At 45.6% G+C, this 17,097-nt stretch overlaps 3 protein-coding genes across 4 annotated transcripts in view; 1 reads left to right on the top strand and 2 right to left on the bottom strand.

Moving 5' to 3' along the window:
* LOC126562373 (26S proteasome non-ATPase regulatory subunit 4) overlaps positions 1–17,097 on the top strand; it is a 363,835-nt gene that overhangs the window by 61,726 nt on the left and 285,012 nt on the right. The window lies entirely within an intron of this gene.
* LOC126561426 (protein grainyhead) overlaps positions 1–17,097 on the bottom strand; it is a 136,520-nt gene that overhangs the window by 17,560 nt on the left and 101,863 nt on the right. For both annotated transcript variants that reach the window (XM_050217562.1, XM_050217564.1), the window contains exons 8-10: positions 12,746–12,857; positions 10,736–10,830; positions 2,970–3,026 (exon numbers count right to left, since the gene is read on the bottom strand). In XM_050217562.1, coding sequence (XP_050073519.1) covers positions 2,970–3,026; positions 10,736–10,830; positions 12,746–12,857 — 264 coding nt within the window. The remainder of the gene's footprint in view (positions 1–2,969; positions 3,027–10,735; positions 10,831–12,745; positions 12,858–17,097) is intronic.
* Positions 1–17,097, bottom strand: part of LOC126562004 (motile sperm domain-containing protein 2-like) — a 332,954-nt gene that overhangs the window by 261,805 nt on the left and 54,052 nt on the right. The gene's annotated exons all lie outside the window — the stretch shown is intronic.

The raw sequence follows: 17,097 nt of genomic DNA, 5'->3' as shown, positions 1-17,097 counted from the left end.
TGCGAGAGAGACACCCGGACGGTAACCTCGGAACGCAGAAATTGGGCATCCCTCCGAAAACCAAATCGCTTTCGATTGACATGCTCTAGATTCGAGCATCAGATAGACGACGGTGTACGGTCCTTCCTTTCCGAGGCATCATGTGCAGAAAAAAAACGTCCCAACTACCTCGCTGGGAGCACCGATAGCATCGAGCTGCAGAGGGCCGAGGAGCCCTCGCTAGTAGCCAAACAGAAGTATCAGTCAACTCGTCAACTATCCGCGCGACCTCGGATGGTGATGGAAGCGGACTTCCAAACACAGACGTTTGATGTTGATCTGTGCTGCATGCCGGCGGGTTGGTGGTGGATTGCGATAGGGGAACTTCGAATAGTTATATCATTATTAGCATAACACACGTACCCACATGACACATACACGCGCAGCGTGATCATAAACTCTGAGCCTGTTGGCCGCATGGCTCAAAGCGTCGCGCACGTCTGAATCTGACCCCGAAGAAACGTCATGGGAACTTGGACGTTCATCGTTTCCGTTGCGGCTTAAGTGTCAAGGAAGTGCCAAACCGGTGCGGACTGCGGAAGGTTTACTGAGGTGCTCCAGGCAGGCATTTCTACCCTTCTTAATGTATGTTTTACCTTCCAACAAAGTATCAGCAGTTTCTCGTAGCAGAGCTTATCGACACAAAACAAACGGGCGGGCACAGAGTAGAAATATTTAAATTTAATCTTGTCGTTAATTACTAGAAAATATATTGATCAATCAACGGTTCTGACATTTTGCCTTCTGGTCTCCACCCCACCCTCTGGCTCATGACCAACTTCGGAGATGGCTTCATTATTTCAGTGTGTGGTTATGTAGGTGCGTGTGTGTTTACAGTTCGGACAATCGGACGGAAATGATCGGATTATGATAGCGTGTGGATTAAAGCATTTGGTGGTTGTTGTTTTGCTTTGTTTTGTTTGCTTTATGCGAATCCTGTAGGCGAGTTTGGGGGTTATAAGGATGATTGTAGACCGGGGACAATTTGCACGGAAAGCTTTAACGTGAGCAGGGCGAAAAAATAGTTATAACAAACGAATTCTTTTACTGATGCAAATACCCTACCTAACGACAAACATGGTAAGCTTAGGGGTACACGCTTAGATTAGCACGCGTTTTATATGGCTGTTTTCAAATAGGCTTTCGTGAATAATGACAGACAACTGGGCAGTAAAATGTCAAGTGGAATTGATGGCCGCTTTTAATTCGACGCAATTCATTTGGAGCCGTGCAATAAAGCGGGCCGGAATGGGACAAGACAAACGACAAAAAAAAAACCAGCGAAAAACAAATCTGTAAGCCACTCATTTATTGCCACCAGATGGCAGTACCGTCGCACAAAACAAACCACCAGGAGGAGGATTATTTAGGATTCATTCAAAAATATATATGATCATCATTAGTTATGGCGCAGTTTTAAGGAACCTACGTGAAGTACGAAGATCAAGTGTAGCTTTGGTTTTCCAATCTCGCCTTACACGATCTCGAACGGTGCGCCGGACTGCGTAAGTAGGGACCCCCATCTTCATTATGAGTCATAAATTATATTCTCTTGCGCTCCTTCGCTTTGCGCCATCTTTCTACCGTCATGTGAAGTAGGATCTCTTAGGTTGTTCGGTGTGCTGGTGTACACTTGCTGCACCCCTAACAAGTAATTGCTCATTATCAATTTCAACGTAATTTGCCGATGATGAACAAATAATCATATAATGATAATGATCCGCGCCACGAGGAATGGTGGACACGAGAGCTGCGCTCCATTTTTCCAAGGCAGCTAAGCGTAGCCTGCGGACAGCTTTAAGGACAGCCTAGCTGCTCCTTGAGCCATACCACATTCGATGGTCATTGAAAATGGGTTCAAAGAATGGTTGATGCACACACACACACCCCTTCTTTTTATTTTCATTTGGAGACAAAAAAAACATAACAACCCCCCCAGCCAGTTGCCCCGCTGCTAAGTATCGTTTTCTGCTCCGTGAAAAGAGCAAGAGCGAGAAAAGAAGCATACGCATCCTCATGATGACAGCCGGTAACTAACTACCCGCTACTCAATCATTCAAACCTGTCAGCGAAAGCGACCCATTCCACCACGAGAGGGCGTGTGTGTGTGCGCCCAGGCGTGTAGCGTACGGGATTCGCTTTTTTTCTTCTTTCTTAGTACCTCGTTGGCCCGATGACGGATCCTAAAACGCCTTTGGAATGGATGCAAAAAAACAAAAACATACAGAAAAACCACGTGCAGAATGATGAAGGCAGCAGCACAGTTAAACACATCCCAGTGAAAACGCGTGAAAGTGCACAAACGGCGGCACCTGGCACGCCTTAGGTTATACGTGCCGGTGATGGAGTGATCGTGTTGGTGGATATGTCCCGGTAGCGGAGAAGGGGAAAAAAATGGAAAATAAATAAATAATAATAATACATCGCTTAGCGAGATAGCTTCACTTGCCAGCCGATCGATCTCTTCGAGCAATGGTGTCCAGGACTCGGGGCTCGGTCGCTCGAAAGCGGCCTCTAAACCATCCGTTCAATTCGGAAGATTGATCCCAAAGATGATGCCGGGACGGGGATCGAGGTGGGGTTACCATCATGACTTGGCTAAGTAATCAATTATGAGTATTATGATGGCCGCATTAGGGGGGCGGGGATGAAGGGCGAGGGAATAAAATCGAAAACAAAAAACCTCTTTTAAAACCAAAGCAAGCTATCGGAGCAACGAATTAACCTATCACGCTCGCAAGCGATCATCGTCGGCGTCGCGGATGCGGAGACGATGATGAAGACGCGATTGCGTGAGTGGCAAGTTTTTGTTCGCTTTGTGCCGCGTACGTCTTCTAAGGGTTGTTTGTTTGATTCGGTGACTGAGAAATCACTACAGGTTAACTTATAATTGCAACAGAACCGTTGGTAAGTGGTACGATATACATTACCTTAACACCCTTTTGACTGCTGAAATCCGTACTGAGACACTGGACGGCGACGTTGATCTGTGGATAAACGAGAGAAACAGAGGCAAGAAAAAAGTCGAGAGTTAGACATATATAAATTAATAAATAAATAAATAAGATAAACTGTACATGAATAATGTCTAACCGCAGCAATGAGCTGCGGTACTGAGCGAAGATCGTACAAAGTGTACACAATGTATCACGTGCAAAGGTAAACCAAATGGCGATTGCGTTGTAACGATTAGTGCAAAATGTTGTCCTGCATTTAAAGCGTGCGAGTCGACCGCTGTAAAGCTGGTGGACGGTGGATGACATGCCTTCAGATGGCATTCCCAAAGGGTACTTCATCAATGGCCGTTGCTTATGCCGGGGTGCAATTCCCACGGCGCTACGATTAGCAGTGCATTGAATGATTGCATTTGCTTAATTTAATCTTCTTTTCTTAACGGCTCTTCGCTTGGCACTGGTAGGCGGACGTTGTTTGCTGGTGTGATGCCGTTTGGCGCACAGCTAATCAATCGTTCGGTACAAAGTAACTGTTACGAGTAGTTGTTTTTGTTTGGTCCTATGGTGTAAGTAAATATCATCGTGACTTTTGACAGTTGACAGCAAGAGAATTGGATGTTTTGAAGCTAGAGGGAGTAAATGATGTTCTTATATTTGAAAATGAACATTTAGGGTGAACGCCGAAAGGAATGTGATACTATTTGTTTAAAATACTTATTAAAAAATTGTACAATTAATTAAGCGCTTTTATAAAAGCAATATCTTACGGGACCAAACACTTGTTATAAAGTGTTGACCATCCTTTAGCTTTCATTTGGCACGCGATCGGTGAAAGCCTTTCGAAGCGCAGAAATTCCTAAGCCTAAGCGTGCCAAGGAAAATATTCCATTTTCTACAAGAACCGTTTCGTTCTATTCCAACTGTCCACCTACACCTACCAGCGTGTGTGCGATTTACGTTAGCGAAATGGGCAGTTAATCATGCGAGTAGGTGATTTGTTAGACGCGTTTGCGCACGCGTACCAAGGTGCGGAGGGAGGGAGGTTGGTGTCTTGAAAATATTTCCACCAGAAAGGATGTTTCAGGGAAAAAAAATGAAGGGATACCCGTTAGCAATGATGGTCGACGATGGCACAACAGCAACGGCGACGATGATGCTGCTGCTGCTGATGATGATGATTATTATTATTATGAAGACAGTTGGCTACGATAAATGGTTGGCCACTTGTTGCAACCTGCCCATTCTACCCATTTGGTGGCCCATCAAGTGCATGCTAAGCTTGCGCATACACCTCTCACAGCACAGCATAACACATTTCCCAAACGATTCACCGATGCAACCTTCCTTTTCTCACACGAGATGGATTGATTGCGCACTTTCCGGGCTGTAAACAACGTACGATCGTAGCACGTGAAGGAAGGTTCTTCTGCATTGCAAGCTGCGCGCTGCCGTCCAACCGTCGCCGCGAATGTTGGTTTGTTTTATGCCACACAATTTACGCCACCAGCATAAGCGGTGAAGGAAAGGCCAATAAGACTTCTTTCCACATCGGTGACGATCTCCTCCAGAGATGTAGGAGACACCACTACTACTACTACTACACCGCTATCGCTCTAAACAGATGGGCGGTGATAAAAAAAAGTGATTGCCCCATGTCTGGGTCACCCGTGCGCCAAAGGTATCCGTTTTGCTTATTAAAAGCGTTTAACGATAATTGCATGACACCGTGCGCGGCGGTGCACTCTCAACGATCTTCGCGTGCTGCTAGCATGCTGTTTATCGGTGCAATCTGGCGGGGAAAAGAATTTAATCTAATCAGCTTTCCTTCACCCCACTGGAGTTGGTCGTGTTGATCATATAAAAAAGATCGACAAAGCTATGGACATCTCGCTGCGGCCTGACCTCATTGCCGTGATCGAGCAGATTGATCTCGTCCGATTAGAAGAGACCCACAAAAGGGACCGAGAGAGAGAAGGTTTCTCGGTTTTGACACTATGTCGTCGATGGTTTCAACTGCTCGTTAAGTTTTTATTGATCGCCGTTCCGACGATCCTTCATTGAAAGCAAATCAACATCGAGTGTGTGGTATATGAGGCAGGCAATTTAACCCACTTTCGCCTGAAGCGTTTTTGTTTGTTTTGTTTGGTAACGAAATAAAACGTTTAAATTGTAAATTTATTACACGACCAGGGCCCTTTTAAATGCATCCGTTTGCTTTAGACGGTTGAAATTGACAACACGTGCCACAACCAGTTCGGTTCGGTACAATCACTAATTATGACATTTGCTTACATCCTTTTGGAAGCAACAACGCAAGAAGGTGGTCATAAATTCGGCAAGTTGAATGCCAATTGGGTGAAAAATAATCATTGTACGAAGGAAACACTGCTTCCCTGCATCCAAAAGCCGGGCGAGGAAAAACCCACAAAGGAATGAAACCATAAATATGGCAAAATAAAAAAGGGGGACAAAAAAAAAACATTGGCCATGCCTTAATCGTCATCGATACCATAACCTAACCTCAACATTCTCGTAGCATGCGTAATAGGTGTGTGCAAATGATCTTCTGATGTCTTTATTGCCTTCTTTTGCAGCGAAGAAGTTATCCGATGGCAAAAAACTTCAAAATACAAGAGCAAGAAAAAAATGTTACAAATTTTGTCGCAACCAATGAAGAAGGGAACAAAAAAGGAAAATCCTTCGACCGTAAGGCCCTCCTACGGTGAACGAATTTGAGGATTGCCATCGTCAAAGGCCCAACAAAAATAAGGGAACAGAAATTCCATACCAAAACAAGGAACAATATTAAAGCTCCAGAATGAATGCCCGCCGGGAATTAGAAGTGGACAGGGAAAATGAAGCGAGAGAAAACCAAGCAGAGCATTTGCATCGCAACCGTGCTGAGTGATGATCAAGGCGATGGTGTGTTGCATCCAGCGCATAAAAGGTAAAAACAGAAGCAAACACAACACAACAGAGCAACAAAAAATACGAACCGAAACAATCAAAAGCCCCCAAAAACGGAAAATGGCAGTCACCGGCGACTTTGGCAAAAAAGCAGAGCATAGTGATCGCTCCGAAACAGAGAGACAAACAAATTAAATGATTATCGCTTTATTTTCGACACATATTCTGGCCCGGCTCGGAAAAGGAAGAACCGAACCCCGGGGACCAGGTTATGCTGGCGTCCCCCGAAAACAGACAGAAGCCGTTTTTTACGAGTTTTATCATCATCACCAGGAGCAGCAGTTGGCTCGCACGGGCCAACAGCAGTCAGTAGCATGCATGGGGATAGTGCGGTGGACCGTACAAGTGGTCTCCCCATTAGTAAGAGACTTTTTTTCTGCGTGAGCATTTTGTTTGCGTATTTTATCAATGCGTATGACCGGTGGAAGAGCGCAGATCAAGCCCGGTAAAAAAGTTAAACAAAACACCATCAGAAGAGCATGAAAGAGGGACAATGAAGGAGTTGATTTCTGCCGCCCCGCGTTTCAATTTTATCATATTTCTTATCCTGGGGCAACTTTTCTCTGCACGCGTCTTTTACATTGCATACACACAGGCGGCAAAAGCAAACGGTTGCCGCAGCAGAAGCACAGTTCGAGAGAAATCACACAACCGTTTTCATAATATTTTATCAATTTTATTACACTCAGACAGCTTTATTTCGTTCCGCATGCGTGCGTGCGTGCTTATGTGTTCCCCTCCAGTCCCCATGCTATGCCTGTGTCCGGGAATAGTAGCAAAAGTTGGAAAGCAACGGGGTGCACGATCGATACGTAGCGGGCCGGGAAGATTGAGACTTTGGCGACAATCATTACTGCTCTGCCGGGCCGTCAAGCGAACTACATTTACAAGTTGTTAAATTAAATCCGATGGATATGTGTTCTGGCGGTCATTAGTTTATTGAAATTTATGTACCACCTCAACGAGGGAGCTGCAAAAAGTGTGCGCTAGGACACAGGGGGCGGGAAATGGAAACTCACATGTTTCATGAGTGATTTCGATGGGCTTATCTGGGGGTGCACAAAAACTTGAGTGACTTTAAGTTCCACTTCCCTTTTTGTAAGCTAGTGGCCTTCCAAAGCGAACGGAACCCCTTTCGTGTGAGCAACAGAACGATACAAATTCGATTGAATTGATGTAATCCAAATGCAGACCAGTGTACACATGCTCAGTACAAGGACATCTGTATGCGTTCCCTCCTCCCGGAAGTTTTGGCCGCCACCATAACAAGGAAGGGTTGGTCATCGGCACTAATCGAAATATTAATTTTCAACCCTCGCATCAAGCCAGCCTAACCAAGATCGATTCGATTTCCGTCTGCCACAGCTTTGAGCCCAACCGACCACTGTTTAGGTTTCTCCGGACCGTGTGTTTGTGTTGCCAGATGGCGTAACGATGGTAGGTCGCAGGGAGTGAAAAGTCTTCCGTACTCTGAATGACCGGATGACATCACCGGAGTGCGAACGACACCGCTTTCCCATGACGCATCGATCGACAGACTAGGGGGCGCAAAAAGAAATTAGTGTGCCACATCCTACGCTAAAATCTCACTCACAAACACACACAGTTGACAAACACAGACATGTCGCTGGTCTAGGTTTGTTGTACCACGACTGGTGTGCTGGTGCTGCTGCCTTAAGCCCACGCGCAACAGCACAAAACGCAACCACCTATCGCTCGCGCGCGTCTCGGACGCGATCTATCCCCAGCGTTTCGTCCGGCCGTATTCCGTTACGCTATCGATCGACAGACGCGGACGCGTTCATTCGATCGACCAACGCGCGCAACCGCCGCGCGTTCGGTGACACTTTTACACTTCTTTCCGGCACTTGCCTTGGCGATCGAGGCTGTGTGGAGGCTTTTTGCGCGGATCGCACATGTCAAATGTGCGCTGATTTATTCGTGTGTCTCCCCCGGGGGCTGTACGTTTTCTATCATTGTTGCGCGCTACTGCGTTGGTTTGATCGCAAACGGTCAACCGACAAAAGGGACCGGAGGAGTTCGTTGGACTGTTGGCATGGGTTAATAGTGCCGGAGGTTCACCGGTGGCAAGACACAATAGTTCAAAATGGACTATCCCAACTAAGGTTCGTCCACCACCAGAGTTCGATTAATCATTCGGAAATTTATTCCCGGCCGCGGAAAGCGAAAAGATGTTGTCATTGTTTTTTTTTTAATTCTTCTTAAAGCTCCACTTGTTGTCTTCGGTTGTGAAATGCAGAAGCCAATAATCAATAAGAGATCGATGGTTTTTATTTTGTTTCTGCGGAAGGGGTTATGAGAGGACGCCCAAGGTAGGCTCGCGTTAAGCGTTATAAATTGTTTCAAATATTGTGAAAGCCACATTAGTACGAATATCTGTATCGCGAAACAACCGCCGAACAGCATCATACACATCATGCAGACAACAGACATCCACAAACATTAGATCTTATTAACCTCTCGATTGGTCGACCAACGTCGAAGGGGCGCGATATTACGGCAAAGATTAGACCAGCCGGCTTCTACTTTGTTTCCTACTGCTGCTCCCAAAGCAGAGCAAACCAATCCTTCAACCTCCTTTGCAAAAAATGTCAGCAGTGGGCCAGCTGGTCGGTTTTCGCTGCTTTGCTAACCTCGCTCTTGCTCTCGAAATTCCGGGTGATTAGGTTAGGAAAGACTAATTGTCTTTTGGCATGATCTTGACGTACTACGGAGCAGAAAGTTGACGTTTGCTTGGCTCTGGTTGGAGAGGCGACCGTCGACTGTTCGCCGTGGTTCGGCATGTGTCCGATGGGCGGTAATTAATCTTGCTCCAAGCTTTTTCGAGTTCCGAGGCGCAACACAGTGTGGTCGCGCGATAGCATCGAATGATCTAATTCCGATGCCATTTCCAATCCTCCAGCATGCACGATGTCTTTCGCGCAGCTTGGTTGACAATCCGCTCCGACGGCCAACACAAGCAGAAGGCAAAAGGCAAATTGAAATGCGCGTATGAAGTTTTCGATCACTGCGAAACCAATGGTGCTGTCCATCGACAACTGTTGATTTCCTTTTGTTTCCTTGCTCACTCCTCACAGCAGTGCTGTGGGCGTGATCGATGGGGTCTATGATCGTTTTTTTGTTTGTCCAGTGCTAAGCTTTTCCTCTGCCCTTAAGCCCACAATACACGCGGCGTTGTGCGGGGAAGTTCACATTTGCGCGTACGCATGTTTATACGTTGAAAGATTTATTTCGCTCACAAACGCACCCGCGAGACAAGAATGCAACACGAAAAACTAATCAAGGGATCAAACCATTTTCGGCACACAGTTGACAAGACATGACATGGAAAGGTTCAGAACGTTCGATAGTGGGTGTCCGGAACGGTTGGAAGTTCTAAGGTATGGCCCAAGAGATTCCTGGCTCCACAATGTCTGTGATCTAGAATAAATACTACGCTCACGATTTCGCGGTGACACAGGCAACTTCACACGCGATGAGGACGAACCGTTGATGCCGAAATGACAGAATTCAATTAGAACCGTTGTTGGTTTTGTGCTGTAAACTCCTACGCCATTCGACAAATCGATTTTAATAAGCGTGATGATGAAGCAGCGCTAAAGAATGTTTTGCCTGCCGAAATAGGATTTTTTTTATCCAAACGGGCAAAGGCAAAGAGGGCATGGATGAGAAAATGAAATAATATCGAATGATTTGTAATGGTGAAAACAGTGCCAGTGAATGGATGATTCATTAACCTGCTCTGGATGGAAGTTTTGGAAATGTGTGACTCAGATTTCATTTAAAGTTGTGAGTGCAAGGTTCAGCAACTTCCGAAAAGCCAGATATGAGTGATAAGTTTCAAAGAGTATGGGCGGTTTTGGCTTTTAATAGCTCTCTCCTGTTGATGTTTATAGCTTGTGAAATCTCAAGTCTTTAAGGTATTTCACGATCCTCGGTACAATCCTCCAATCGATACGGCAGCAATATTCCGTGGTAGCGATTTTAATTAGCTTCTGTATCGACACTTAAGTTTCGGACCGACCGGAAAAAATGCAAACCTCCGAAGACTCGGTGTACATGGAACGGCTGTGCACGATCGAATAAATCGGCACTATATCCGCTGTACTCCAATCTCCGTACAGACTGGCCCGAGCGGCCAAATCGTCGTCATAAATATTGCAATGAAATAATGTTATTATTTTTACTTCTATGATTTATCATTTCCATTACCCGATCGCACCGCTCCACGCACGCGGATGGATGACTCGTACGGGGGAAAAAAACGCAAACCTGGGAGTCCGAGGTGTGGAAGAGAATGGCGCGACGGTGATAATAATAATAAAAAACACGCCGAGAATTGCGGACGAAATATATGAACTTCCAGCGCCATTTTCAAAGGGCCACCAAGAAACCTTCGTCGCATTCGTTGAGTCACAGGAAATGAGATTATTTTAATTTATGTACACTTAATGGTGAATGTGTTTTTCTTTTCGTTTTTTTTTTTGGTACGCAAGTAGCTTCACGATACCGGCGACATGGCCTTCCTTCGTCCGAAGAAGCTTGCGATACACATACGCTGCCGATCGATGCACCGACCTCTTTTTTGATGAAAAATGCATTTTTGGTCTTTGCTGGCTCTTTCTGTAGAGTTCCAGCTCCAAAGCTTCCAATGAGACGGGAAAAAGGGGAGCCTGTGGGAATTACGTACGCTGGCTCGAATGTCCGATGAATCGCGAAGAGGCAGAGTTTGATAAACGGGATAGAAAACTTACCTTGGCAGAGCTCTCGAGAGGATTCCAGTAGACGGCAATTGCGTTGTGCGATACTTCCTCGATACAGCCGGCCAAACCGACAGAGTTCTTCGTGTCTGCAAGAGTAGAAAAGAAGCAAAATACGTTGGCATTAAAGTCAAAGGGGACAGATAATGATAAAGACCTTAAAATGTGTTCGTACTGCTGCCAAAGGACAAGAAAACGGATCGGTCTATTGCACTGCGGGATGTGTATGTTCTGGAGACGGAGATCTTCAGTTGGATTTGGCCAGAAACACATAATTTAACTATCAACTAGCTTCAATCTATTCAACAGTGGATGAGGAGTTCGGTCTCTTCATTAGCATGTCACAACCGTTACCTTCAAGTATCAAATCACGGTGATGAACGGATTTCCACTTGACACTCAACACTGGTCATTGACCATCTCTTGTTGGAAGGGACGCTTTTTTCCAGCGCATGCACGCACGCACATGGATAATCAATTGCAATTATCGCGATAAAGAATAACCAAACTGTGAGGGATCTTATCTGCATCGGTGGGGTGTTCGGTTTGTAAAATTTGATCTTTACCTCCTAAGCCGTAGCAGACACTAATTGAGCTACTCGGCAAGACACTGAGGGCTGACAAAACATGACAGTTCACTAGCTGTCAGCGGCAATTGACAGAAACGCAACATTGTCGTCGACGCAACAACACGATCACTCGGTGTGCAGGATATGACAGAACCGGGTGTCGTAACCACGCAGCGGCGATTAAATGAATCGATAATAATTGCACAGCTGGTGGGGAAACGACGACAACGATGACGGCGGCGTACAGCAGTAGAAAATAAAACAAATCAGACCCCGTAGGATATGTGTTGGCTGGGCAGGATCCCAACGCCAAGTCGGTACAAAGCGTAAGACGAGCAGGAAGGCTAATGTTGATTGTTCGGCCAGTGAACAACCGTTTGCAGCAAATTACAATCGATAAAATTACGTTTAATTGTTATGAGACTGGACGTTTTCGACCAGGCAGGTAGTTTGATGCCCTACGGTGCGCATAATGCGCATAACGCTCACCGATCATCGCCACCATCCGAGGGGGATCAGTTGCTCAGTTCGGCAGGAACGAAGGCAAGATGTTAATTCTAATGGACCATACAATCCTCAGCGTGCGTTACCGGTCTGCACAGAACTCAACCCGCCCGGCCCGGAATGCTGTCCGCTGCAATTAGCAATTGGAGTTGTTCTCCGGAGTGGTTGACGCAGCCGAGGATCACATCTCTTACACCGATCGACGGCGGATCAAGATTAAATCAAATGGACTTCTCCTGCTAGCTCCTTTGTCATCGTTGGGGATGTTTTGATGCTGGTTGTGTAGGTAAAGAAAATTACAACGACCAACCAAGCAGAAGCAGGAGAGATCCGTCAGATTGTACATCATTAAACCCCGCACCAGAAAGCTGGTACATGTAAACCAGTTTCGTCTCTCTACCGCTCTCCATGGCAATCACACTCAGGCCATACATCAGCGGCCAATAATCGCCACCAATAAGCAATAAATATAATTAAATAATTGTCCGTTTAGTTGTCGCCGATGCGACCAGCTGAACATCGCTGGTTGGCTTTCCGTCATCCACCTTACACAGACACACAAGGTTCCTATCCCGACGGGTGATCCATTCGCTGCACTTTTTTTTTTGCACCGGGAGCTTGTTTTGCATAAAATTATGATTTACTGGAAATTGGTACCCGGGGTTCGAGAGTTCAATGATAATCGATAAATAAAGCACGGTAATTGGATTCCACCCGTGCAAAACGGGGAAGGGATTTCCCTCGAAACGCGAAACGATGCTTTCCACGGAAGGTTAGGTGGTGTTTTTGATGGTAGGCAATGGAATGGAATGGCCTCCAGCAAGTCCACACCGTCCCCGGTTGGGAGGACTCATTGAGCTGGCAATAATTTCTCCACAACAGCGCAACGAACGATTAGCTTGAGCTACCTTGGGCTTGGGAGAATACTTACCGGCATCTAATATTCTCTGTTTTACCGAATGCTGCCGACTGTGCCAGAACTGCCAGGCTTTAATTTCATCTTCCGGGCTTTTCTCCTCGCGGAACAGCAGCATGATGACGCTCTGAAAATGGGAAAAGAACAGGTAAGATTGGAACTCAAATAAGCTTCCATTTTTTGTACTGAGCAAGAACTACGAAGAACAATAGTGCACTAGACCCTGAGGCTCGGAAGTTCAATGTTAAAGCCGCGGTCACGATTCAACGCCCGTGTTGAGAAAAAGGTTATTTGATCGTGATGGTCGAATTTGGAGCTCGTTTTCGTCACTACAGTATAAACGTCCGCACAAAGTAGGGGAGTTGCTTTAAGGTTTTCTATACATGAATACGTCGTTACTAACAGATTAATAGACCGTCGTGTACTTCAATTCCAATGTATGATTTAAACGCACATCAATGTGAATGATAAATATGTGCTTTTTGCACCGGTTTAATCATCACAGCGAAACCATTTTGTAACATTGCACCAGGCTATTCATCACGGAAATAAAGAAAGAAAAAATGCAGCCTATTTCGTACCAGAAGCACATGGAGTAAATCTATCATTTTTTTCATCGTTTGTATCACCGTCTTTACGCGCGATTTGTTCCATCGCTCGCGGGAAGCAAACATGTCAGCGCTTAAAGATTGATTGAATCTATCCGTATCCGTCGTCGGAGAAGGAAAGTTTCAGCGGAAGTGGTGCATAAATTCAAACCAGAAAAGAAAAGAAGCAAAACGGTACTGAAAAACTACCACAGAAAAAAAAACCTTTACCCTTTGCTTACGCCGGAATTCCGGGATTGACGATGGATGACAAATTAAGTTCGCGCGATTGAATGCGCAGCTTGGTGCGTTTGGTCGGCAAAAGGGAGAATCCTTCGGTTTCGATTCTCCCATCGCCAAAGGTAAGCTTTAATTTAAATATTTGCTCAAAGATTAATCATGATACTAATTCGGTTGGGAGGTATAAGATGCTCTACCCTACTGCTTGGGAATTCTTGCTGCCTTCCAGCCTTACAGTTTAGATAAAGATCTTGTCCCGCATGGTCGATGGAAATTTGTGATCCGAAATCTTTACACACCATGAGAAAACGAGCCCTCGACAAGGTGACGCAAACACATCGCGCGTACAAAACACACGCGGCTCGCTCGATGATGGGCGATTAGGCGATCGTTGAGTTAAGCAACAGCGATGCGTTTGGAACGAGGAAAATCTCAAAACCACTCCGGCCAGAGACAGTTGGATGTTGTGATGTACGCGACTTGCATAGTTTTTTGCGCGTGAAAACATTCTCCAGCGAAGGAAAATTCTTCCCGTCTACCGTTGGTGGGAAGCTCACCGAGAGAAAAACACAGTCCACCGTCAGTAGAGACGTTACGGAGGTGGAAGCGATAGAAGCAATAGAAGAAAATATATAAGCTTCACATTCCAAAACGGTCCGAGCAAATGGTTTGCTCCGGGGAGGGCCAACGATTTCAAACTCCAGCCAAAGCCAACCACAAATCTATGCGCAGGCTCATTTCACGCGACATATCAACACGGAACTGCTGCTGCGGGCCTTGAAGTACGTAGGCACTCGGTCCTCGGGTGTCGCAGGGTGGAAAATTCGAAGTGGAAAAAGAATCACACGATCACAAACGCGCTGTGGGCTTTTCGACGACTGACGACTGTTGTTGGTCAGTTTGAGAAGGTGCATCCGTGGGATGCGCCCGACGCAAAGCGTTCCTCGCATTGCAATGTCCCACACGCACGGTGACGAGCAAGGAGTGTGTGTATGCCTGGGTGTACAAAGGGCAAAAAAGGACGGACGTGAACGACGGTCGACGACGAGAAAATAATTATTATAAATAAGTAAACTGACTAATAGTTAGAAAGATATAGATACATTACAAACAAGGCATTTTTAGATATAAATCTTAATTAAAATTGCACTATGTTTTCTATGCATTTACAGTTAGCCGAGGACCGAATGGATGGGGGATGCAACACTCTATCCCGCTCTATCTCCTTTACTTGCCGTCGTTTTTCTTTCTTTTTCCTTTTATTTCCCTTATCCGAGAGAGGTTGGCTCGGTGTTTTTATTCATTCGCCAGTTGTGTCCGGTGCATCTTGCAGACATGACGCGTTGGTAGGTATTATATCTTGCTCCTACTATGTCCGCCCAATCCATTACACTGTCTCCCTTCTCCCCTACTTCTTTGTTTCCTCACCTCTCCCCCACATTCCGGATTCTCTATGGCAGGCAGGCCGCATAGAGCCTAGCGCATGCGTCTTCGCACTGGACGACGTGTGTCTTTCTGCATTTTCCTTACAGATCACGGTACCGCTGCTTTTCTATTTTCTTTACGCCATCCCATGACAGCAGAGGTAAGGTAAACGATACCGTACGCTGTGCCGGGATGGTAGGCGAGGTGGGGGGGGGGGGGGGTAGTGAAAAATGTTGCTCCGGTAATATTTTTATGTTTTATTAGCCTAAAAACTTGTCTCTTCATGGGACATGGGGGACAGAGTACGATTTGTTGGATGCTGACCAACCGAACGTATTGTAGCCAATTAATAACGAACCGAGCGGAAACGGAACGAAACAAATCAAATCAAAAGTCCGTCCGCACACAGTGCACCGTGGAATGGAATGACACTGTCCCGGAGTGGAAGGAATTTGCGTTTTTAGAAACGGTTTATTGTGACCTTTGGATGTTGCTGTAGATAACATACTTCTTTGGATTTCGATAATGCAAGACACATTTAGATTTTTTGTATAATTTTAGGGCATATTATTGAGCCTGAATATAATGTAGAACGCTTAATATCATCAACAGTGAGCATCTCATCACCAACCAAAGGCCTACCTTTTTTCACAGAAAGTGCGGATGCATCATACATCCTCAACCGGACACTCAGGAGGATCGGTGGCTCGACAAACGGATAAAACAAACGACTCTCTGTGTCTGGCAGCGGCGGCGAGCCGATCATTAGGAAAAACCGGAAAAACCTGGCCTCGCTTTACTGGACCGGGCTCGGGTCGACCACAGAGCAAGTTCCATTTTCGTGTCGGTAATTAAAAGCCACTCCTTACAGGTGGCGTGAATTAAATAAAAATCACAATCAAACGATGCAACGGTTCATCAGTTGCTGGCCAAAGGAATTTATGTCACTGCTGCTGCAGAAAGGCTAACGAATCGGCGGTGAATTCTTGTTAGCGTTCTCTGTTAGTTGTTGAGTTAGTTTATTTCGCCCTATTTTTGTTCGTTGTTACAATTTACAGTTTCTTTTCAGATTTTTTATTTTGTAGACCTACCCGTCAAACTAACAGTTCATATGAATGAGTAAGCATAAATAAACATTAGAGGCAAAAAAATGCAGTGTTATTGCTTACATTCAAAGACGCTGGTAACAGAGAGCACGTTACAGTTGGGCCTGCGGAATCGGCCACGGAACAATCAAACAAATCAACCCATCATCATCTCCATCTTTGACGACCCAAGAGCAGTGCCTTAGAAGATAAATCCTGCAGTCGCAAGCACTGCGAAGGGGCAAATGTGAAGGAAATTTAAATATTTTTATTGTAAAAATGAATAATTACCAGCGCTACCGGCGGGGAAAAAGGCATACACACAGAGCGCTCCCAAGAAGGCATCACACATCAACAAGCCGTTCGTTCTGGCGCTTACCGCTACTGTTACTGGGAAAACTGTGCCGGAAGCGGAAGAAGGGTATTACAAGCCAAGCGTTCCAATGCGAACGGTACGTTGAGCAATACAAAAAAAAAACAGAACTGAGAAAAAAAACGTCTTGAGACACACAATCGACTTGATGCTATCGTCGCCGTGATGGTTGGTTAAACAATTTTCGCACCGAATCCTTCCGGCTCCCTTTTTTATGGGTAAAATGACACGCGTGTATGAATGTGAGCTCTAAAGGCACCGGGGATGATTCCCTTCCGATGGAGAGAAAGCACGACGCGCCACATAACGGTAAAGGATAATGATCAGTAATGCTCGTCATCGGTGCCCTCCCTTGGACTGTGTGGCTGTGTTGTTTTTTTTGTAGACACACACAGAGACTCCTTTTCGATTTCATTACTCGTTAGTTTTTTTTTTGCATCTCAAGGATCTTCTCTTTCACTGCTTACGGCGCTGCACCATCATTATCTCTTCGACTCTTTCGGCCAAAGGATCCCTTCGGGCGTTATCTGCACGAGAGGATCGTTCCACATCAGCAAGCGAAGAAGAAGTGTTTGCTCATGCTGTTTTTATTTTTAGGGGCTGCATGAATTTTCACATCCTTTAAAGGTTTTGTGACCCCTTATCCTGTTTAGTCAT

Source organism: Anopheles maculipalpis, chromosome 3RL, assembly GCF_943734695.1.
Source record: "Anopheles maculipalpis chromosome 3RL, idAnoMacuDA_375_x, whole genome shotgun sequence".
NCBI lineage: Eukaryota > Metazoa > Arthropoda > Insecta > Diptera > Culicidae > Anopheles > Anopheles maculipalpis.
The sequence above is the reverse complement of the archived record's forward strand: the minus strand, read 5'-3'. Positions and strand labels throughout refer to the sequence as shown.